General features: G+C 41.2%; 1 protein-coding gene across 3 annotated transcripts in view; it reads right to left on the minus strand.

Moving 5' to 3' along the window:
• The window catches only part of rnf31 (ring finger protein 31), a 67,715-nt gene that overhangs the window by 26,692 nt on the left and 15,604 nt on the right, over positions 1-25,419 (minus strand). For all 3 annotated transcript variants that reach the window (XR_013492417.1, XM_033651515.2, XM_078172883.1), the window contains 9 exons: positions 24,842-25,014; positions 20,604-20,837; positions 20,326-20,511; positions 20,045-20,194; positions 18,333-18,518; positions 12,532-12,738; positions 12,029-12,202; positions 7,657-7,755; positions 5,795-5,884 (listed from right to left, as the gene is read on the minus strand). Coding sequence is in view for 2 of the 3 variants with exons in the window: in XM_033651515.2 (XP_033507406.2) it covers positions 5,795-5,884; positions 7,657-7,755; positions 12,029-12,202; positions 12,532-12,738; positions 18,333-18,518; positions 20,045-20,194; positions 20,326-20,511; positions 20,604-20,837; positions 24,842-25,014 (1,499 nt within the window). In the remaining variant the exon portion in view is untranslated. The remainder of the gene's footprint in view (positions 1-5,794; positions 5,885-7,656; positions 7,756-12,028; positions 12,203-12,531; positions 12,739-18,332; positions 18,519-20,044; positions 20,195-20,325; positions 20,512-20,603; positions 20,838-24,841; positions 25,015-25,419) is intronic.

Raw genomic sequence — 25,419 nt, forward strand, 5'->3', positions numbered from 1 at the left:
TTTGTAGGGCTGCCCCCTGGTAGTCGACCAAACGTTAGTCGACCAGAAAGGTCATAAGTTGGCAAGACTTCATTGGTAGCTTAGTCGCAGAAAAACAAACAAACACACAAACAAACAAACAAACAAACAAACAAACTATTAGAAGCTGTGCCTTGTCAGAATAAATCAAAACCTATATGACTGGACCATGTGGAATTTAATTCCATAGGTAAAACACATGGAGTGGCCATGCTCAGTGGTCAGCCAGGAGTCACATTAATTTACAGGGCTGGTATCTGTGGTTATAATGCAGGCTAGTCAATAATATGTCGGGCAGGAAATCTGAAGTATGGGACCATTATGAGAAGGTGAAGGACAAACCAAAGGTGATATGTAAATTCTGCAGGCAAACATTTGTCGACTAAACATGACATATCATCTGAAACGTAGCTACATGCCCATTAGCCACTTAGCACAATCATTACTGCTTTGCCGACAGCGTAATGAACAGGCGGCTCACTCAGTGTGTGACTTGCACTTGTAGATAAAATATAGGCCGATATCAATTAAGGTTTTTATTTCTCTGAGTTTAAAGGCCCAGTGTGTAAAATGGGTTGAAAACAGTGACATCAGTGGTCAAATTCTAGATTGCAGGGCTCACTCGCTTACCCCTCCCGTCGGGTAAATGACGGTGGCCTCGTAGGGACAAAAAGCCTTGCGCACGACTTTTTCAGGAGTAGGTCTATCTAGCGACGAGGTGAATGTTTATTTAGAAATCTAAACCATGTTACGATATTGTAATGAATCCCTCACGAGCAGGAGACCAGAGGAGCGTTTGGGGAAAAGGCCAGTTTATCTGAGCACTCCAAAAACTCTGGTAACACTCCAGGGGGTAAAAGACTCCGTCCCAAACTCTGACTCTTCTAGCGTAACAGACACACTTCATAACTTTACACACATACTCGTTTGCCATACCGAGTGGGGACCCCCCTCCCCTCTCTGGTCCGCTAATCTCCAGCCCGCACACTGACTGACAGCGTAGCCGGTAACAGAGCTCAGCTGTTTATTTAGCCTAGCAATATCTCTGGACTATAGTAGCTGCAATGGACAACTTTGAACGCGATTTTGAAGAATTTCTTGTAGCGGACACAGACCCAGAGCCATACCAGTTTGAGCCGGAGCATACAGATGAGGAACTCCATGTGTTTGATGCTGAGCGGGTGAGAAGAGAGGCTGAATGCACAGAATGGGATTCGGTGCTACTGCTACCATCGTTGGGGAGATATATCATCAGGAGGAAAAGCGCCGCAGAGAGTGCATCACAAGGAGTGAAGTTGCGTCTTCTTTTCCTCGCAGATGACGGTTCGGGTTCATTCTCTCCTGTTGCGTGGTAAGTGTGGTCCATTCGCAAACTTTATAACTAAAAAAACTTTTCACTACTCTCTATTGACGAACTACTAACACTCTCTGCTGTTTCTTCCTCCTTCTTCCTTCCTTGCGCTGTCTTCGTTGGTTCATTTATACACGCGAAACGCTGTCTCTGGCTGGCTGGATTGTCCACTCGGTCTGCCGTACATACATGGCGGCGTAAGATGGCGACCTCTCTAAAGCAAGGCCCTTGATATACATATATATATATATAAGCATAATTATAAGGCTTCGAAAACCAAACAAATTTTATTTTATAGCGATCATACACTTGTATAAACATATTAATGGGTAGAATATTCAGATTCAGATTCAGATTGACAATAAACCATGCCAAATATTACACACTGGCCCTTTAAGTCATGAGTAGCTAGGCTAGTTTATGCAATGTTTGTCATCATTGAATCAGTCAATCTCAGGCCCCCAAGAAAGCCACTCAGTGGCCACTTGCAGTACTGCAGCTAAAAAAAATCAGCTGCCACCTAGAAAGCATTTTCTCTATAGACCACCACTGTAAAAGAGACGTCTGTAAAACTGTAGACAGGACACCTTAACCTGTAAACAAGGTAAATTATGACTCTTGCTATTCTGCATTTTTGAGTCATCACAGTTTTATATTGTAAAACTTTCCTCAAGCCAAGAAAAGTGATTTGAAAATCTGTGACATCACAATGTAAAGTCTATGAACCGAGCGGGAACTCGCTAGCAGGACCAGTGGGAGAAACACTTGTATGCATATTCTGAGCTGCATACCACGGATGTAAACCCAAAAACAAGAAACATTTTTTGGTGTGTTGCCCGGCAAGCAAATCCATTGGAATCAATAGGTGTTATCTTTGGCCAGGTGTCTAGGTATTATTCAAGTCTATGGTCAAACTTTACAGCACTTCACAGAAACTCAACACAGTGGTACAGAACCGTCATCACCAATTAGTGTTTTGGAGGTGTAACCTCACAGCGACACAGACACACCACTGCACAGGTATAAATGCTCACAACAGCAAAGGACACTTGCGCATGAAATGGCATAGGCTCTGTGTACAGCCTATGCACACCTACAAATCACCTTTTAGATCACAGGAAAAACATGTTTGAATTTTGAACATAAGCTCAATTCCCTTTATTTTTACATTTTAGAAGGATAGAAAAAAAGAAGGATGAAAAGTAACAAAAGACTGACATTGGTAATCTGTTAATGACATAACAAAGATTAGATGACACCAATGAGCACAAAGGTGTATATCAGACATGATGTAAAGAAAGACTAAGTCCAAAGCTCTGAAAGCTAATGAGTTAATAATTAGTGAGGTGCACACAGGCATGTTGTGGTGAATTTAACTTATCTGAGAATTATGTGATGCTCACTGTCCTGGCTGTGTGTTTACAAGAATCATAAACTGCTATGCACTGGAAACAGATAGACTACTTAAATATAAAACTGTCTTTGCAGGAGTTAAGATTATTTCTCATTAAGCTGTCGGAGAATTTATACAAAAACAATTTATGAGATTTTTTTTTATCACAAATTCCTTGCACAGTAGTCTTTTTCAATACAGGAAGGCTGGCATGGAAACTAGGCATTTTGAATACTTAGCACAATGGATGAATGAAAATGTATTGATAACAATCTTAAATATTTAACAAAAACAAAAAGGAGGTGTTAAATAACTAAAAGAAGGTATCAGCACATTAATAAATTATTTGTGCATCAGAGAGGAGGGGAAACTATGAAGCTATTCCTTTATGTGTATAGGCTAATCAAGTGCACAATGAAAACCTAATTCATTTTATTCTGGTGCCAGCACCTGCAACTAAAGGTGGTTATGTTATTATTTTTTCACAACAGTTTGGCAGGGCTCCATGAGGTAAAATTTCATACAGCACATTTTTCAATATTTATGCAAATTGAAGTCAAGTCTCAGCTTTCTGCTTTAAAGACTCAGGTCGAGTCTCACAGCAGAGTAAAAGTGGAGTTGCAAGTACTCATTAAGTCTCCAGCTTTCAAGACATGTGATTCCTGCGTTACATGTACAAAGACACGAAGAAGATGTTGAAAGATGAGCCAAGGATTGAGGTCTTGAATCATTAAGTGTCTAAGTTTGAACTTAACTGTCTATCCTGCTGCTACGCATCTAACAGAGCAAAACACTGATATAAGTCATCAGCTGATGTCTGCTACATACTGAATCTTCCTCTCCTACATCTCATCCCAGGTACTCTTAAGATAAATGGAGGAGGTGAATTAAGTGGACATGTATTTCTCCAACAGATGGAAGAGAACAACAGAACCCTCTGGGTGACAATCACACAGTTGCCACTGTATTTGGTACACCTAGCCAAAACTAATAAAATACAACTGACTGGCAATAAATCCTAGCTTCAGGGGGAAGCTGTGACTCAGAAGCTGGTTTGGTGTGTGTGTGAATAAGAATCAAATGTATAAAGCACTTTGTCCGTTGAAGGGATAGTTTCGATTTTTTTGAACAAGGGTTGTATGAGGTACTCATCCACAGTCAGTGTATTACATACAGTGGATGTCAGTCAGCATGCCCCCAGTTAGGAGGAACAGTGGGAGTACTGACTGGCCAACAGATAGTTTATGGATCATTTGCAACTACTTAGTTAGTATGGAAAGGCTTATCAGCTCATTGTTCTATAGGTCAGTGCTAATTTTGTTGATGAAAACTATGATGAAAATGTTTTGTCAACAACCTTTCATCCATGTCAAAAACAAGACGACGATGACCTAAAAATAGATCTTAATAACAAAAACTAAGGAGAAATCGATGTTTCATTTTCACTGATGAAATGAGATGTGACAAAAACGTTAGTGGTGGGATATCAGACATTGAACGCTGAGAACACCTGTGCTTGTAATTATCTTCAAATGCAACATGAGCAACAGGCTGGCAAACTCCAGTAAATACACTGCACCAGGATGTTTCACTAGCCAGCAAAAACACTCACAGTGGAACAGCATTAGCAACTGGTGCGAGTTGTGAGCTGTAATTCAGCAGTAAATAATCAGCTGTGTGTGTCTGACTGCCGATGGGAGAGCTGCTGAATGGATTTGTGGAGTTTGTCAGTTGCAGCTGTGGCTGTTAGCAGTTAGCTCTGCTTGTTAGCTGCTGAATTGCAGTGGAGCAAGCAGCCACCAGCCGCTGGACCTCACAGCTGATTAATACAGGACTCCACTCAGTCTGGACTGTCTTGAAAAGGTTTATGGGTTGATGCTGTTTGTCAGGCAGGTAGGAGGCTCAGTTATCTGTGAGTGTAGCTGTATAAGTAAACAGTCTGAACTCAGATCAGTTTTCTCTGACAGAGATGAAAGTTTAGTTTCAATCACCAGCTCTGTGACAGGACACAAGTTTAAACCTCCAGACTAACATGTTGCAGATTAAGAAAGAATTCAGGCTTTAATTAAGTAAGTTTTTGCTTCTTAACAGTGAGATAGATAAGTCAGAGTTTATAATGAACCTGGGTACAAATCCTAGTTGTCTCAGATTAGTTATTTGTGGTGTCAAAGTTTTTAAGAGCATAAATAGAGTGACGTCGCTTATCAAATGATTGACAGTAAATGTGTGCTCGTTAATCACTCCTTAAACCTGTCAAACACTGCTGGAGAAATGACAGTTTGTAAGTGTGCAGAAATGATTTTTAGTTGTAGAAAAAAAATGTCTAAATTGAATTTTTATACAACCTGTCACATTTAATTCCAATTTCTGATACATGAATTAGCCTCACTGGATAAGTTTAAAGATTAAAAACATATAGAAAACATGACTAAAATGTCATGAATTTTTGAGAATATGTCATAAATTGTCACATATACTCTACTGATAAATATCTACAGAATAAAGCCAAACAGGGGAAATGCTTAATCTCAACTGATAAACTGTTGAAATGTTACAAATACTCAATGAACTATCTGCAGGTGGACTATCCAAATAAGTGTTACTAAAAATCTGTAACAGCTGAAGTGTATGCTATATTGAGAGCAGGTCATTTTCAACAGGATTAAAATTGAAATCATAGATAAGTTTCACTGCAGTCCTGGTCAGAAAGGGCTGAGGGGAACGCATGTGTCTGTGAAGTACTGAGCATATGACTGGATAAATGAGATTTGAAATACACTGCACGGGTTATGTGAGAGATTATAAACAGATGTTTTGATCTGGCTTTGCTGTTGTTAAATTCCCTGATTATTTCAATTTATCAACAATGTTTGCCATTTTTGGTTTCTTCATTCTATGGAGAGAAAAACATCTTCCTCCCAAATTCAACAAAAAGGGCCAAATCAATATGAGTTGTGACAGATCAAACACAGCAGGTACAAAACATGAAGAGAGACACCAACACAATAGAGAGACAGACTCTGAATACTTACAGGCTTTTTACACTGAGCACAGAAACTGTTGCGACACTGGAAACAGGTGACTTTAAGCTGATCTCCATCATAGATGAACCCATATGAGCACTGCGGAGAGGAGAGGAAAAAAGAGGAGAAGACAGGAAACAGGAAGATTCAAAAAGACAGGATAGGAAACAGGATGAGAGGAATCAAAAGACAGATTAGGAAACAGTTTGATAGGAAAAAAAGAAGAGATGAGAGGAAGGGAAACGAGAGGAGAGGAGAGGAGAGGAGAGGAGAGGAGACATGATGAATCAAGAAGACAGGACAGGAAACAGTAAGATAGGAAACAAGACGAGAGGAGAGGAAAGGAAACAAGAGGGGAGGAGAGGAAACAAGAAAAGAGGAAACAAGAAGAGAGGAGAGGAAGGAAGAGTCAAGGAGGAGGAATATAGAGAAGAGGAGAGAGTTGAGTTTATTGCTGATTTAGAGATGAGATATATTGGATACACAATTTTTCTTACATTGAAAGCAAATGATTAGAATGTAAAATATCAGTACACGGATTTTACTGAACTAATTGCGAAGTAAAGTAAAATGACACTGAGTGTGACAAATATGCACAGTGTCATTACTTAGGCTCCTATTTGATGTCACATCATAAAGTAAAGAGACAGCAGTGTTTGCACTGTTGTGCATCTGAAGAATAAAACATGAAATGAGGCTGTAACACAGAGGATTAGTGAGCACTGGTAATCCAACGTCTCCCGCTTAAATTGTCATAATACTGAGTCATAGCCCACTAGTATGATGTATGTAGAAGTGTTTGTGGTTATTTACTAGCAGCCTGGTGTCATTTGCATGTGATTCAATGAAGGTAAACACAATGGATGGTCATGTGTAATGTAACAGTACTGTGGTGCGACTCCAGAGGCTCATAGGCTGCAGCTTTATCCACATGTGTCCTCCTGCCTTCAGATGGCTCAGAACTTTTCATACAGTATAAATCAGTTATGGACAACAGATACTGTAAAAAAGACCTATTTTAATGTATTGATTACTATAGGCTGATCTAATGTTGGGGCTTTCACTACATTAAACAATACTTTTTGATACCAATTAAACATGCGTTAGAGACTCCTTGGCTCTGATTGGTTTTCCAACAGCCACAGTGGATTTTTTCACAGATCATCTGTCTCATATAATACTGTTACCCCTTTTCAAACCAACTTGGCTCTGTCCTAGAACCGGTAACTTTCAGGACACTTGGAACTATCTACTGAACCAGCCTGTGTTTTCACCAGCTTTGAGTGGAACCATTGTAATCAAGGTGTATAATTCAAGGAGTGCATTGCACAATGCACAACAGAAATAAACAGTAATAGCAAAATGGTGTATTGTATTGATTTCCTGTAATATTTTATTCTGTTATTACGGATATTTTTAATCCAAAAAAAGAAGCGTGGACCAACTATTAACAATAAGAAGATGTAGAAGACTGTTATGGGCAAGACTCCATCCACACTGTCCGACCTGTAGAAAATGACACCCTCACTGAGGTCATCATGATTCATACTTCAGGTCAGGGAAAACCTACAGTTTCTTTGGTTCTAGTTGAGAATCAGTTGATCTTTTGAACCAATTTATTTTTGGTTGAAATGCTCTGAATGGTTAGAAATTAGGTGCAGGAACTGGACTGAAACCAGCTTCACGTTGGTGGAAAAAGGGTGTATGTGGATGTAGGATGTGAATGTTCAGCAAATATAACAAAAAGTTATTTTTTTATAAAAGTTACCAAATACAATTTTGATAGTACTGAATCTCCAAACTGTATTCTACAAGATTTGTTCACCATCATTTTTGTTGACAAAACCAAGACTGCCTCCTAGTGTACTCACATGACAGCACCAGAGGAACTTGGGGTCCTTGATTAGAGCCTGCTCTGTCAGCTTCTTATGGAACAGCTCATAGACTTCTGGCTCCAGACACTCTCTCAGCTGAAGCACAAAATATAATAAGACAACTCAGATATCACTAGGCAGCAAGAATCCAAGCAGCATATAAATGTTGAAGTTATTTGTAGTATTTGAGACATATAAACACAGGTGTGATCCTTTACAAGGGACACTACACCAATTTTACACATGACACTCAGATACTCGACAAGGTTAGCACTACTTAGTCTTTGTTTACTGTGTCTCTGGAGCAGCTTTGCCAGATGAAAATAACCCTGATAATGTCGTATTAATGTCATCAGGGTTATCTCAGCCTAGGCTCTGAGATTTCAAATTTATATCTGAAAACCTGTGTTACAAAACACTGGTGTGGAGTTTGAAGGTTGTGGGTATTTAGCAGACGGCAAGCATTCAATGAAAGACCTATCAAGATGCGTTATGGGTGGTGTAAGATCTGGTGTTTTGGCAGTTTGTCTCGTTGAAGCGGCTGAAAGTCAGGATATCTCAGCATCTGCTGCCCTGTTTTGAACTTTTCTGTTTTTTTTTAAATGTAACCTATGAATCATGAGTCATATCATGTTCCTTCCATATCTCCATGTTGGAATAAATACGATGTACTGTGCAAAGCATTTGCTGGTGACTTTAAGACCTTATTTGATGTTTTCAGTAGCGAAAACATCAAAACAACAACTAGAAATCACCAGTCTTATTTTAGGAATTTTCTCTAGAAGTCCAGACGTAATAATAGAATGGGTTGTTCATTTATGTGCAAACGAAATTATGATGACTGTACACTGTAAACCCCAATGCATCAATGACACAAAGTTTTAATGTAAATGCCCCGGATTGTCAAATGACAAAAACTTTATGTTCACTTGACACAAAAACTCATCCCTTGTGAGCTTGATGTACTGATTTTATGTTAGGTCAAGAATTTTTGAGTTTTGAGTTAATTTGACCAAAATTTATAAAGCTGATTTCGCCTTATTAGTTTAAGGCCAATAAACAACACTATCATTGTGCACTTAACATATTGTGGCTTGATGGGGCTGAATAGGGGCTAAAAAGTTGTGCTGAGGTGAAATAAAGAGCACCTCCTGGTTCAGATTTCATCTCTTTGTCATATTTTAGCAATCAAGGAGCCTAAGCTAGCTTGGCAAAATATATTTTTTATAGCTAAACTAAATTAAAATAAGAAATTGTTAAAAATGCATACTCAGTGTTTTCATGTTCATATGATATAGAATTAAAATCTCAAACAAAAACAAAAAGTAATGTTAAACTGACATAAAATTCCTGTCAGACAAGGGTAATGTGACACCAATGTACACCAGACACAAAATAAATGTTATGGCATTGTACTAAACAAAAAGTTTTGAGTGCAAGCTGTTTTCCAAAAAACAAAACAAACAAAAAAAAAATTTAAGTTGAGTGAGCGAATTGGGATTACAGTGTACTGTGGGTTGCTATGATAATACATAATCATGGTACATATTATAAAGAAAACAAAGGAGTCCTTTAGCCATAAACTATATATTAGACCTGGATACATCCCCTATGGCCAGACCTGAAACACTTCTGAGCAGCTTCACCAAGTTCAAGCTCCACCCAACAAGAGTACCAATAACTTAAATATCTACACACAGATCCAAAACGAGCTCTGCATTACACTCTGTATGTAGATGAGATGAGATGTTACTGATGCAACAATCTGTTAAACATTACTGATATGCTCCACCTGCTGTAACTGTACAACATGTGTATGCAACAAATGTATGTGTCACCCACTGCTGAGCTTTAAAAAAAAAAATCACCACAGGCAGGACCTGCCTTCTGAGCTAAACTGCTCCATTTGTTTTGTTTTGTGTTTAGCACTGATTGAGAGGTGTGCTGCACACAAATCTCCTTTTGTCTCTGTCACATGGAATAAGCATTGTGGAAGTTTCATGATCAACAGGAATTACCACCAGTTGTATGCTTCCGCTGTCAAGTCAAATTGCAGTTTCCATTCATGTCTGACTAAACTCACAATACATGTGGTGAAGACATTGAGGGAATTTAATAAAAGATATTAAGTGTATTTTTGGCAAAGTGGAAGTCATCATGCTATTGATTTACAGTGAGAAATTTCGTCTTCACTCAAATTATTTTTACTGAAGAATACAAAGGACTGATAGAGTACTTTGTCAATCTCTCTACTGCACAGACAATGCAGATTTATGAAAACACAATCTTTAAAGCAGTGAAATACTTACAGTACTGAAAACAGCTTTGTCACACTAGAATTGGGGTTGATTTTGAGTTTTATCACACTAGTCTGGTGAACCAGCTTAAACCAGTTTGTTTTACACAAAAACTGGCTGAGCTGGCATTTGTCTGGCCAATTAAAAAGTAGCCTACATCAGCGGCCTGTGCTGACGGTGTCATGGCACTAAATCCAACTCATATTGCATTAATAATAAGCAATATTACAACATGATTAATATGTTTATAAATGGACTAACAGAGCCATTAGTGTCTGACAGTCCGTGAGCCGAGCACGGCAACATGAAGGAGATCAAATTTCAGTCAAGGTGGAAGGGGCAGAACAGTCATGCTCTTTTGGATTACTTGAACAGTCATGTGTCTTTGCGATGACGAGAGGCGACATGGCACATTTAGTCTCTCAAGAAAACTAAAACTGCACCAATATGACAACATTTGGGATTTGATATTGGCAAACAAAATGTCTTAACTGACCATTCTGAGCAAAACTTACGTTGGACACCATGTTTGTTTTTCTGTCGCTTGCTTTAAAAGCGCTGCAATGGAGGAGGAACGGCGGAATTACAAAGTTGAAATGAGGAATTATCTACACAACACTGTCTTATTTCACAACAAAAACTTAAATAAGGTGGAGGCTAGCAAGGGGGGGGGGGTGGCTGGCTGTATTGTATGTCATTTCTGGTAAATATCACAATATAAAACGTGTGTTATCTGCTTTAAAAACTATCACCCATATTTTAATTGGTTACGTCTGATCTCCAGCGCACAGTTAGCGACGTGGTTTGTTTACATTACTTGAAAGAAATGCATATTTAATGGGTTTAGTGTGGACAGACAGTTCTGATGTCAGGCAATCACACTTTTTTGCTGTTGGGACATGGTGTCATAAGGCCTGTTTCCACCGCAGGAACTGCGGGGTAATTTTACAGGGCCAGGGCCGTTGGTGCGGGTCTTCACCACAGGAACCACCCCCGAAGGACAGAGTTCCGGAACTTTTACAGGGGCTAAACAAGTCCCTGCCTCGGAGTAGGGACTCAGAACGGCCCCGAAAAACTCCTGGATGGGGCTTGGGGATTACTTGGTGCTGATTGGATATTCTCAAGGAGGGATGTGACGTCAACAGAAAGCGACAAAATAGCCGGCATTTTTAAAACTCAGCAGACGAGGGTTAGCTCGTTCATATAGCTTCTGCCGCCATGTAAACGAAGAGATACGCCAGAAACCCAGCAACCACCTCAGCTCCTTCCATGTTGTTAATCGTCTTTCTTATGTCTGCTTTCTTCTTCTTACTTCTGCTTCGTACTTCTGCTTCTTCTTCTTTGTTGTTCTTCTTCTTTGTTTGTTTCTTTGCCGCGTTGCCCCGGTCAAAATGGTCGCGCAACAATTACGTCACATCCAGAGCCCGATAACTTTACAGGAACTTTCCTCCTACTCCGCCCTCTCAGTGGAGACACGGCAGTTGAGAGGGCTGAGCGAGAGGACGTTCCTGTAAAGTTCCTGCCCCCCAAATAGTACCAGAAACTTCTTCAGTGGAAACGGGCCTATTATGTTCCACTCAGGAGCGGCTGCTGAGTCAAGTGCGACACCTGGTAAAATTTGGTATACTGGTCTGGTCTGATGTTTGGCAAAATATCAAACTGGTTTGAAAAATTTCACATTGGCCAAACCCCTGGTCACACTAGCATTTATAACAGCATTTACTATAGACCGAAATCAATTCATTCCAATAGAGCAGATTTGCAGTAAAGTAAGCCTTAACTTTTCCTGTAGAGTTCAGCTTAGGTAAACTTAGTGAATGCCGACCAATAGCAAACTGTCTTGACAGTGCTGACTCAGGGAGGGCACAATAAAGGGAGTTATCATATTAGCTGTGATACACGATACAGTTGGATATAACCTCACTCTGCTGGAGGATTACCTGCCCACACTAGAGACGCAGCCTGCAGTTAGTTATGTGGAAGGTACAAATACATTTACTCCAAGTAACCAGGCAGCCGTAGTCTACATGTTATCCTTCATCATTTCTCCCTTGGTCCATCTCTTTTCCTACCTGGATGTCCAGGGTGGAGAAGTAGCTGTTGAGGTGTTCAGGGTCGTTGATGTCAGGCTCCCAGCAGACTGGACACACCATGTCTCTAATATGTTTGTCCCTTACAGCAATAGTGAAGTGCTGCTGGAAACAGCCACAGCACACAGAACACTGACATGACGTCAGAGACTGCATCTGTGAAGAGAGAGAGGGCGACATTGAATTAAGATAGCCTCAACTCTGCAGAACTTATATAAACAATCACTGGTCGGGTTTCCGTCCAACATTTTCAGGAAAATAGGCAAAAACAAAAAAGCAATCCATCAGTGCTATGCATATATTGGGATTTGGTCCAAGATAAACAGTAGGTGGCACTAATTCTTCAGTCAGGTTCCATTCTGCAGAAGATAAGGTTACAAGACAATATAATAAAAAGAGCGCCAGTCAAACTTCAAACATGTTTAAATGCACAAACTGAATTGTGCATAAAATAGGGTGGACACAACAACCACCTGTGTCAGTACCTTGCTGTGGGGGAAGACAGAGAGGCAGATGGGACACTCTTTAGCCAGCACTCTCTTGATAAACTCTCTGTCATGGGATTCTCGAACAGCTTGCACTACATCCTCCAGTGAGTAGGGGGCACTGTGTTCTTGAAGCAGTGAGAGTGCCAGCTCACAGCGACCCCAGCTGGGGAGATCGTACACTGCTAGTAACCTCCGACATATGCGCTGAAAGAGAAGAAAACTATTGTGTATAAGAATATAACCAGATCAGACACATTCTACCAGCTATCCCAGGCTACAAAGGCCGTGGGGCTTAGGTAGAGTGGTTCGTACACTAATAAGAAGATCATCGGTTCGAATCCTGGCTCCTCCAATCCACTTTGGGCAAGATACTGAACCCTAAATTGCTCCCGATGGCTGTTCCATCGTTGTGTGAGTGCCTGTTAATGGTTATTGAGCAGCAGGTGGCACCATGTATGGTAGCCTTGGCCACCAGTGTGTGAATGTGTGCATGAATGGTTGAATGTGACATGTAGTGTAAAAGTGCTTTGGGTCGTCGGAAGACTAGAAAGAGAATCCACAAGTCTGTTCTTTAGAACTGCATCCATTGATTTTTTTGTCCACTTGGGGCAGTGGAAAAGGAGGAGAAACTGGTGGAGCTGTGGAGTAAGAGTCAGTGTTTAATTCAGTATGTAGCTAATCCACCAACCAGCACTTATTTTAGTGAGGAATTTTCATTTTCGAAACAGTTCTCCTCTCATTCCCACAGTCTCCTCCCATTAAAATAGCGCAGTTAACTACTCGAGGTTGGTGGCAAGTTGATGCAACAGAGTCCAGAATATAAAGTTTGTACGTAACTACAGTTTATCTTTATGGATTACATTGATGCTGAAATGACAAGAAAACTGTCCACATGTGACGCCTTTTATCTTCTGTTACTAGAGTTATCTGATTTTGCATACTCACAAGAATTGTTAATATGTCATGTTTCGTAGAGAGTTTGGTGTAATATTTTCCATCAGGAGCAGGACAGGAAATAATCTCAAAAGCAATCTAGTTTTAGCAAACTATTTTTTTGTAAACAGTGATCTAGAAAGATCCCCAGCCTCTCCAAATCTCATAGCGTGTGACTAACAACTCACTGTCTTTAGATGTGAGAGGGTGTCAGACTTAAGTCTTTTCTAAGCCTCCTAGTGTACAGCATTATGCCTACCACACCACATCATCTTGCATACTTAATCATTTGGTACAACCATAAATTTCTGTACTTGTGACAAATACCTTTAGAAACATTGTAATATAAAATTAGCTTGAAACTTGAAAATTAGCTTGTTACGTTTTACTATGATACAGAGTTAACATATTTCAACATTTGGCCTGTTAGCAGTCTGATTTATGGTATCTCAAACCTACAGTCCTTTGGTCTTTTTTTTTTTTAGCTTGTCACATAGTCCTGGAGCCAAGTAGTGGACTTGCTTCTGATTCATAGCCAGTTCTGTGACTGACAGGTGAAGGAGACCTGTGCAATACTCACAAGGTGTTTCTCAGTGTCAAGGAAGGATCCTTAAATGGCTGAATTTCAAGGACGCTATCCATTTATTTGCTTAAATCACTGAACTCAACAGGCCTGTATTTGGGATCTATATAGGACAGGCCTTTAATTCCTTTCACACAAAACTTTTGCTCAGTACACATGGGGAAATGCAGTCAAATTGTTTATTTAAACCAGTATGAATATTACTAAATAAAAATGAGGCTTTAGATAACATATCAATTATGAATCATTAATTTGATCTAGCTCCAAGAGACAGCACATCAGAGAGAGAGAGAGAGAGAGAGAGAGAGAGAGAGAGAGAGAGTTATGACACTCATTTTACAGCACCCTACGATAACGGCACCCGGCATACTGACACAACACCATTTTAACCAATTAAAACAATACTCTCAACTTGGATATATTTTCATGAAAAACCCTTTTGATTCTTTGATCTGAGGACCCTTACAGACTAAAGGAATAAGAATAACTCACAGGGTAATTGAGGAATGGACACATAATTTGAAAAGTTGGGAGTCACCACCTATTTTTGTATCTCTTATTTACCATGCCAGTAAATCTGAGTGCATTTTTCTTTAGTGCTCATGGTCTCAGTAAAATGAACTGAACGACTGAATTATAGAGACTCTAACCGAGCTGACAATGTGTAGTATCTCCATACTGACAAAAGATTAAGCATTTATATTTGTATGCGTGATCAAAGCAACTGACTAACATTAGCTCAAGTGGGTAGCCAACAACCTAGTTTTATACATCCAAAGAACTTCTGTAAAAATGAACTGCTTGGCAACCACACCAGGCGTGTAATTGAGACAGGCCTTTATTTGTCAAAATGTGTAGCCACACTGGGCTAGGAAGGAACTGGGCATTAAATTGGAACTAGGCTTATAACTGACGTTTTACAGTACATTTTTAGATAGCCATTAAACTGTCCAAATCAGTGGAGCAGTTCACAGCTTCATACATTCCTAAGACTTAACAGAGTCACCTCAAGTGACCCAAAAAATGTGTTACGATGGGTAAGGTCACTGCTTTTTACTAAAGTTTCATTTAGCCTACCTGGTATATTTTTATTTTTTTAAGTATAATCCAGAAATACGTTCTCCTTAAAAGTAATATGACTCTGAAAATACTGCTTATATTTGTTCAAATTGTGCAACATTAGAGAGTACCAAAATTTTCACTGCAATATGAAACCGCCTCAGACCCCAGAGGGTTAATGACACACACTTGGGCACTCACTATCCTGCTCAAATGTGTGTTCACCAAATGCTACGAAGTACTCTTGCCTAGCCTCTCTATGATCCTTCCTCGGAAGGACCCGTCCTATACCAAGGAAGGATCCTTGACTTTGAGAAGCACAAACAGTTGTATGAGCAGGAGCTAGATGGCAGGCAGTCCATCTCCTTCCGTCTTCAAGTAGTTACTGTATGTGTTTTGAGCCAAAGTTTTCTTAATTTTCAGAGGCTTGATAAAATGGGTGAGCTTTTGGGACATGGGGAGGCCTTTTCACTATAACCCTCTGTGTACACTCAGTGACAGCCTCTATCTTATTTTGTCTGTGCCCAACAGGAATGCTGCCTGCAGTGGGTGATGGAATTTGGACTACTTAGTGCACCTGTAACAGTAAAACATAGAGAAGTCATCGTCCTCTGAATCAGACTTGTACTTTAGGTTTTCTAGGAAACAGCTTTAACGCTCCTTTTTGATTTCAACAACATGTTTCTGTAATCATAGAAGTTTCAGACTGACACACATTCTTAAAACAGAAAATGTTTTTTGTATCACACCTGAGCATATTTTTGTGTTTTCCTGTTTATGGTTCCTCAGACTTCTTTGTGTTTTTGGCCAACTCAGCTGAATTCACTAAATCATTTGGAATTTGCGTTTTAGAAAACTTCCACGTTTATATGACGACATTATTGAAACGATCTCCGTTCACATGGAGCCACAAAATCGAGTAAGGTAAAGCTGCAGTACCGGAGGCTGCAGTTTCAGGACTGCAGTTTTAGGACCGTTTAATTTTCCGAGCGGAGGCTGCAACCTGAAGTTTATTTTAATTTTTTTGCTATATCCAAATACTACTTTCTTATTAAATAGTTATAATCAGTGTTGGGCAGTAATGCGTAGGTGAAGCCCAGGTAACTATACATTACCACTGCCTCTCACCCACACCTAAACACCCGTTCTGGGATACACAGTGTCGGCCCGCCTGGCCTGACCTCCGTGGTCTTTTCCGCTCCTCTCACCCACACTTGAGCACCCATTCTGGGATACACAGTGTCGGCCCGCCCGGCCTGACCTCAGCGGTCCTCTCTGCTCCTCTCACCCACACTTGAGCATCCGTTCAGGGAGGGCTGCGGAGGTCAGACCGGGCAGGCCGACACTGTGTATCCCAGAATGGGTGCTCAAGTGGGTGTGAGAAGAGCGGAGAGGACCGCGACAAGGTGGAGTTGCCACAGTAGATCTACACTTTGCTGGAGAAGCGTTGATAAAATCAACAGGGTGAGTAGCACAAACAGAGCTTGGCATTGTTGTTGTGATGGTCGACTTTCTTGCGCATGCCTAGTGACTGGAGCCGTAATGCACATGTGCGAAAAGTCTCCATTTTCAGAGGGACTGCATATTGCAAATTTACATGACAACGGAGACGGGGCCATTTCCAAAAAATTGCACTCTGGAACCCGTTTTCAAAACGCTGCGTTTTCAGGCACCCAAAATGCAGTTTTCAGTTGAAAACGGGACCTTAATTGGGGGGGGGGCATCCTGCTAGCAATTAGCATACATTGCATACATGAATAGCCAGTGACCACCATTTATGGGGGTGATAATTACTATGGATAGGTGCATCCTGTCAACCTGAGAACAAAAGACAGGAAGTGAGTTTAGGTGAAGTGGAGTTGAGAAACAAAAAATAAAATGTTTTCTTCTGTTAGTAGTGGTGTGACAGGGACAGATATCGTGTCCTCTGTTGTAAGAACCATCCAAAAAGTTAAACGAAAATGGTTTGATATGAAACCTGATAAACAAACAAAACAAAGGTTAGGTGATGTTTGTGTTATATTAAGTGTTAAATCATCACACATTCTGACAGCCATCACTGATAGCTTAGTGTTTGGTCAGAAGCGTGCCTCTCACAGTTTCACCACTCAAACAGATGATATATTTGTGGAGTTCTCTCTCTTGATTGAATCAAGTGGGAATGGGATACCAGAAATGTAGAAAACACATGTATTAAGTCAATTTAAATAACCATAGAAGAAACCTAATCTGAAGCTTAAATCTGATAATTGCCAATTTAGCTAAATGTGTTATATTTCTAATGCTTTGTCATGTTTAACTTATATGTTTCAAAGGGATCTTTGTATTGTGAACATAACAGAACACAATACAAATTAAAATTGTTATTTCTAATAAGTACAAGAAATATTTATGTGCATTCCTTATTTACACAAGCACTACGAGCAGTCAGAAGCAGGTGTAGATTTTGTTAGTACCTACAAAAAGATCGGAGCTACTAACATATTGATTAATGTCGAAATACATGTAAATTTCCTTCTGCAAACAGTTTAAACACAAATTTGTTCCGTTCATGTTTCATGAATAAGACCCATTGCTGTGACCTTACTCCATCTCCTCCATATATGCTACATGTATCAGGTGTAAGACACGGCAGCAGTGATGGTTGACTCCTCTCATCCTACTAGCTCCTTCTAAATTCCTCCCCTCTGGAAGGAGATTCCAGAGTTTCATATGTAGGACATCTCTTCTCAGTAACAGCACATATCCTGAGGCTGTTCAATACTTGAACTCTGATGCACAGACACTTGTAGCCAAGAAGCACTTTAAAAATAGGTAGGTAGCTGCACAAAGCAACAAGCACTCTAAAATGAATGTAGTAGCACAAAGCACCTCAGGACTTGACTTGATCTTAATCACATTAGGTATGTTTCAAATCTAAACTTTGATAACTGTCTTTGCTTGTCTTATTTTACATATTTTATAAACTTATGAGTGTCTTTCTGTCTTTTTTAAGAGCTTCACTGAGGCAAATTCCTATCGACTGTGTTGACAGCAGTAAAGTATTATATTCTTTTCTATGTGGAGAACTCTTTTGCATTATCATGACATGATGAAGGGGCAAGACGAGCCAGTAAAGAGAGTTCATAAATATCAAAAAACAGCAGACTCATAACAGAATGCAATTATCTGAGTATTGTAAGCTGTGAGTAGATCCAGGCCTGATGTATCTGCTTGCTCTCACCTGTTTGTCAGGGTGATGGATGTCTACAGGAGGCTCAGGCTTGTCACTCCAAATGCGCTTGTGGAAGGGCTCCAGGAGGGGCCGCTGCAGTAGGGCTAGGGCCCCTCTCACCTCACCACCACTCTGCCTCAAAACCTCATGACAGCGAGTCTCATCACTGAAGCCCAGTGAATACAGCTCCTTTACCTGAAAGGGTGGGGTGAAGAAAGAATGATATCATCTATCATCTCTGCACACTCATAGAAGTCTGATTTCCAAATGGGTTCATCATGAAGGACTGAGGTTCTACCGAGACCCATTTGCTTCTCAAGAACCTCTTTTTGAAGACGCATCGGCATGGCACCTCATGCCCTCCCCTATTTCCAGCCTTGTTGCCCAGAATTAAAAAAAAATTTCACATTTCTTAAACATTTTCCCTGACTCACACTTTGCTTGTGCATACCAGCTCCAGCAGCAGCTCTTTTTCTCTGCTCCTATGGCAGCTTGACTCCTCTCCTTACCACTGATGAATAAAAAGAACCCTGTTGCTGTTGCTGTCTCGCATGTGATGAAGAATTGATAAGGAAAAACTCATTGTTAAGGTTGAGTAATATCTCGAGCTATACGAACCACATTCCCGTCATTACAAAGATAATGGCCAAAAAGATATTGCTGGGTGAGTCATAGCTCTGGAGATCGGCTCTTCAGGTGAGAAATCAAGTTTAATTAGTGTGTCCACACATGTTTTTGAGCTAATGCAGAGGTGGAAGAGGTACAGATCTCTCAGTAAAAGTAGTAAAATCTTTGCGTGGTCATCTGTTGATTAGTTGTAGCACGACACGTCCAGTGTGTGCTTGAGGCGCCACTTGATGCCTGCCACTAAACGCGCCGCGTGACGGTGTGTTTTCAGCTTAAAGACTTCATCAAGAACCCCTTCTGTTGAAAGCATGAATTTTAGGAGCCTCACCCTAAATTATCAAATATCAATGTATCTGGAATCCTCTCAATCAATTCATTTAACTCATATTTGCCATCATTTGGTGCTATACAATGCTGCATTTTTAGGGTACCTGGTACTTTGATTTTGATGACTCCATTTGGGAACCACGTTTCAGCTCCCAACCCTACTGTACCATTTAAATAATAAAGTCTGTATTCGCAGTGATTTCATGAAAAATCCAACCCCAAAAACCTGATTGTGAACCATGAGTGTTGTTGGTTGCACTGGAACACATCAGCCCCAGCCCTTTAAGAACTTCAGCTGAAGGCAGCTGGATGAGGTCCCCTTAGCCCCAGGCTAACCTGGTCAACAATAACCACAAAAAGTGAGAAAGAACTACAGGTAGTGTAATCAATTACTATTTTCAGGTTCTCCCCTGGGTGGGTTTTTGTTAGCACCCTTAGAAGGTGGAAAGATTCTGGAGAGAATCCCCAGAGATGGTCTTGGATGGAACCACAACACCATAGAATAGTTCTCTGCAGAACCTCTCTCACCCCTTCTCCATCAGACTAGCTCTGGTTACTGAACCGGTTAAAAAATGTGACTTGTAGTGTAAAAAGCGCTTTGAGTAGTTAGAAGACTAGACAGGAAGTATACAAATGCAAGTCCATTTACCATTTACATTTAGTGGTTCTACTTAGTACCTTGATTTCTGAGAGTGTAGACAAAATGAAGGCTAACAGAATATTATTGTGCATCTCTGAACATTATGGAGAAATGCTGTATATGTCACCTTGGCGACTCTGTCTCTCAGCGCTTGTCTGGCAGCTCTCTCAGTGTCACCCCCTGCTGTCAGCCAGGCCTGCTTGGCCTCTGCTCTGGACAACTGGACAATACTTTCAGTTTCTTCAGCATCCTCAGCAGGAGCTTCACATGTCCTGCTCTGTGTTAGAGGAAAGTCAATAACCTTTTAATTAACAGAAAACACTCCTGACAGTTACAGTCAGAGAAACATAAAGGTGTGTTTTGTCAGAATTTACAGGACTTTAATTGTACTGAGAGAAGCATACTGACTCTGCACTCTGTTATGGTGCTGTCAGAAACAGACTTAAGGGAAGATGTTCCCACCAGCATCCTGATCTGGTCTAACAGCAGAGGAAGCTCAGTCTTTAACCACTTGCATGGCAGGATGCTGCTGTCTCCTGCTACCCTCATACTCGTGTACACCTCCTCTGGACTCACTCCTTTCTTCTCCCCATCCTGTCACAGACACAAAGGACAGATACACTAGAATACAGGGACAAAATATTGTCTAGATCCAAGATCAGTGGTAGGTGATGAAGGCAACTTGCTCTGATCAGCTGAATCAGCTTCAGTCCCTCCTCCTTCATCAGCCTCTGCCTCCAGGAGTCCAGGTCTTCAGGAGCAGGCTCTTTGGGTTTGATTGGCAGGGCAGGGACCCGTCTGACAGGGGAGGGGGGGCGGAGCTTCACAGGCAGAGGTGCGGGTTCTGGACGAGCTAGGTCACACATCTCACACACTGTGGCAGGAGAGTAGTTCAGATAGGTACAGAACTGGCAAACCCACTGGGCAGAGACAAAGAGAGTAAACAGAGAGAGAGAGAGAGAGAGAGAGAGAGAGAGAGAGTGTCACGAAGTATAAAAATTCATAACATTATTATCTACGCCTAAAGGGGATCATGCGTTCAGTCTTGTGTATGCATAAAAGCTGACACTTTCTGATCGATTGGTTGATTGAACATTGTTGTTATTTTCATAAGGCTGATCACAGTGGTGTAGTGGAGGGTATAAACAGGTATACAGAGTTTACTCACCTCTTTTTCTTGTCATTAACAGTATACCTGCTTATCAGCCAGAAAAGCATTTTAATATATAGGAGAGTATACCCTTCCTCCTCATACCCATCTACCCAGTAGTACACCTGTCTCATCAACTACCACTACACCACTGGCCATGTGTTCATCAAAGAGTTTTTTTCCAGCTGTAAATGCCAGGAACTCCTCTGAAAATGCCAAGCTGGGAGTGCCAGAGCTTGTATCTGGTTGTAGGCTACAGAATATCCGTGGAAGTAAAAATGTGGGTACGAGGCACAGTTCTTGTTCTGGATGAAGGGAAGGCTGTAGCAAAGAGGACGCGCCTGTCGGTGTGGGTGGCCAGCAGTCCTAAATTTTCCTCCATTGTTGCTGTTGAACACTTTTACATTTAGGATGTGGCCAAGGATTGGTCTTTGTGGTATTTATCCCATCCCTCCATTGTGATTGGTCAGCTGTGTAAATATATGTATGTATATATATATATATATATACAGTACAGGCCAAAAGTTTGGACACACCTTCTCATTCAATGCGTTTTCTTTATTTTCATGACTATTTACATTGTAGATTCTCACTGAAGGCATCAAAACTATGAATGAACACATGTGGAGTTATGTACTTAACAAAAAAAGGTGAAATAACTGAAAACATGTTTTATATTCTAGTTTCTTCAAAATAGCCACTCTTTGCTCTGATTACTGCTTTGCACACTCTTGGCATTCTCTCCATGAGCTTCAAGAGGTAGTCACCTGAAATGGTTTTCCACTTCACAGGTGTGTCTTATCAGGGTTAATTAGTGGAATTTCTTGCTTTATCAATGGGGTTGGGACCATCAGTTGTGTTGTGCAGAAGGTTAATACACAGCCGACAGCCCTATTGGACAACTGTTAAAATTCATATTATGGCAAGAACCAATCAGCTAACTAAAGAAAAACCAGTGGCCATCATTACTTTAAGAAATGAAGGTCAGTCAGTCCGGAAAATTGCAAAAACTTTAAATGTGTCCCCAAGTGGAGTCGCAAAAACCATCAAGCGCTACAACGAAACTGGCACACATGAGGACCGACCCAGGAAAGGAAGACCAAGAGTCACCTCTGCTTCTGAGGATAAGTTCATCCGAGTCACCAGCCTCAGAAATCGCAAGTTAACAGCAGCTCAGATCAGAGACCAGATGAATGCCACACAGAGTTCTAGCAGCAGACCCATCTCTAGAACAACTGTTAAGAGAAGACTGCGTGAATCAGGCCTTCATGGTCAAATAGCTGCTAGGAAACCACTGCTAAGGAGAGGCAACAAGCAGAAGAGATTTGTTTGGGCCAAGAAACACAAGGAATGGACATTAGACCAGTGGAAATCTGTGCTTTGGTCTGATGAGTCCAAATTTGAGATCTTTGGTTCCAACCGCCGTGTCTTTGTGAGACGTAGAAAAGGTGAACGGATGGATTCCACATGCCTGGTTCCCACTGTGAAGCATGGAGGAGGAGGTGTGATGGTGTGGGGGTGTTTTGCTGGTGACACTGTTGGGGATTTATTCAAAATTGAAGGCACACTGAACCAGCATGGCTACCACAGCATCCTGCAGCGACATGCCATCCCATCCGGTTTGCGTTTAGTTGGACGATCATTTATTTTTCAACAGGACAATGACCCCAAACACACCTCCAGGCTGTGTAAGGGCTATTTGACCAAGAAGGAGAGTGATGGAGTGCTGCGGCAGATGACCTGGCCTCCACAGTCACCGGACCTGAACCCAATCGAGATGGTTTGGGGTGAGCTGGACCGCAGAGTGAAGGCAAAGGGGCCAACAAGTGCTAAACACCTCTGGGAACTCCTTCAAGACTGTTGGAAAACCATTTCAGGTGACTACCTCTTGAAGCTCATGGAGAGAATGCCAAGAGTGTGCAAAGCAGTAATCAGAGCAAAGGGTGGCTATTTTGAAGAAACTAGAATATAAAACATGTTTTCAGTTATTTCACCTTTTTTTGTTAAGTACATAACTCCACATGTGTTCATTCATAGTTTTGATGCCTTCAGTGAGAATCTACAATGTAAATAGTCATGAAAATAAAGAAAACGCATTGAATGAGAAGGTGTGTCCAAACTTTTGGCCTGTACTGTATATATATATATATATATATATATACACACATACATGCAATACAATACGGCATATTTTCATATAATATAGTGTAATATAATTTAACCTAATATAATGTAACATAATAATGTAAGCTAAAATAATATATTACGACCTAATATAACACATTATGCTGTAATATAACACGATAATACAACAGAATATAATAAAATATAACATGATATGATATGATATAATATAATAATACACTATGATATAATACAATGCATAACATAACATAATATAAACCAATATATCATGATAATGACCTTCATAAGAATTATAATTGATAATATATATTGCATTGAGGGGTGAGGCCAGACCGGGGCATCAGGGAGGCGAGCAAGAGGCCCCCCCACCAGGCCCCAAGAGCACGGCCTCAGCGGGAGACAGGCGAAGCGTTTTGATTTCCTGTCTGAGCTCCTCTATCATCACACTCGGCTCTGCCGATGCCAACCTCCTCCTTCCAGCGTCAGACACTGATGAAAAGTCATCCTTTCACATCGGCATGATACGCAGCTCATCACTGTTATTGTGTAACGTCAGGGGGGAAATGTGGCTGGACAACATCATAAGTTAAGGGGTGAAAAGTCTGAGTAGGGCAGGCAGAAGTGGTGGTGGATGGATCCAACAGCCACTGACTTTTACCCGGGAGGCCGGTGTTTGCTTCCCGGGAGATTGTAAAGCCAAACCCAGTTCTTTTTTCCTAAACTCAACTATGTGCTTTTGTTGCCTAAACCCAACCTCATGTGTGTTGGCTAAACATAACCACGTGTGACCGTTTTTGAGATAAAAAAACGGCAATTCGTGGTGTTGTACCAACGTTGTACATTTATTTTGAAAGAGACCATATGCAAACTGTACAGTTCCTGTGACAACAGAAGTGTATTTTGAAAACAGACAATACGTGTAACAGGCTGAAGTTGACACGGCGTCCCAGAACATCAACGATGCAACGCACCCTGGGTACCCTGCATGTCATATGTCAGCGTGGAAAGTCCATGACCAAATGTTGATATGTGAGAAAGTCGGAGTGAGAATGTGTTGATATCAGAGCATGTGAGCGGAGCGGAGCTGGAGCGGAACTAAGGGGAAGGATTTTGTGTTGAGCGACGAGCGGCTATTTTTTTTAAAAGGTGGAGCAGAGCCTTATCTCTCGCTCCAATTTCGCTCCAGTCGCTCATGCCCCACCCAGAATGCATCATTGCACCTGCGCACACCCACACTACAGGTTAGGGTAGTACGACGCAGTTTTTTTTAAGCGGAGAGGTGAGCGAGTGGAGCGGGATAAAATTTATGACGGAGTGGACCGGAGCGGAGCAAAGAATGCGCAGAACCAAGCGGAGCGGACGAGCGGCGCAAAGTGACAGGTCTGCGAGCAAGGAGTGGAAATTTTCACCCGGTCCGCTCCGCTCACATGCTCTGGTTGACATGGATGTTTTACCAAATTGCAAAACAAGCTATCCAATATCTGATGAAACAGTTTAAACCATGACTGTAAATCTTGTGCTACAGAAAAAGCCATACCTTTAGCATGGCAACAAACAAGCCCGAGCGTGCGCGCACACACACACACGCACACACACACACACACACACACACACACACAGTTAACTGACCTGGCTGTCAGGATCACCGGGCATGCCCAGTACTGGTGCTGGTGGTCTGGGGGGGGTGATGGGTGGGTGTGACGGGGTCACCGGAGGTCGTGTGGCCAAACGAGGTCTTTCACACACTTCACACAAAATGCTGCTGGCTACATTCACCATGGTGCAGCTCTTACACTGCCACTCTAAGAGGAACACATTAACACACACACACACACAAATACACACAAATGTCACTTCATGCCACTCGCATTATTATCAGCAACAATCAGGTCCTCAACTTTATTTAAAAGTACCATGGCTGTGGGGGGGCATTTCTTGCACTCCTAAATAAATACAGCAATGAGGGTATGACCTATTAATTCATATGACAGTTGCTCAGTGGTGTATGAAACCATAAAAAACTTTGTTTCTGCAGAATTCTGCAAATTACCCGGATGATCAGCGCTGTCTGCACCATTGGGCCCATAGAGCAGGCACTTTGTCATTCCTTCTTGATTTCAATTTGCTGTTAATAAAACTCAACATTTCCTGCAGGTGTTTCACAGTAAAAGCCTGCAGCTACATCCACAATGATACATTTTCATTAT

This window comes from Epinephelus lanceolatus, chromosome 12 (genome assembly GCF_041903045.1).
Source record: "Epinephelus lanceolatus isolate andai-2023 chromosome 12, ASM4190304v1, whole genome shotgun sequence".
NCBI classification, from domain to species: domain Eukaryota; kingdom Metazoa; phylum Chordata; class Actinopteri; order Perciformes; family Serranidae; genus Epinephelus; species Epinephelus lanceolatus.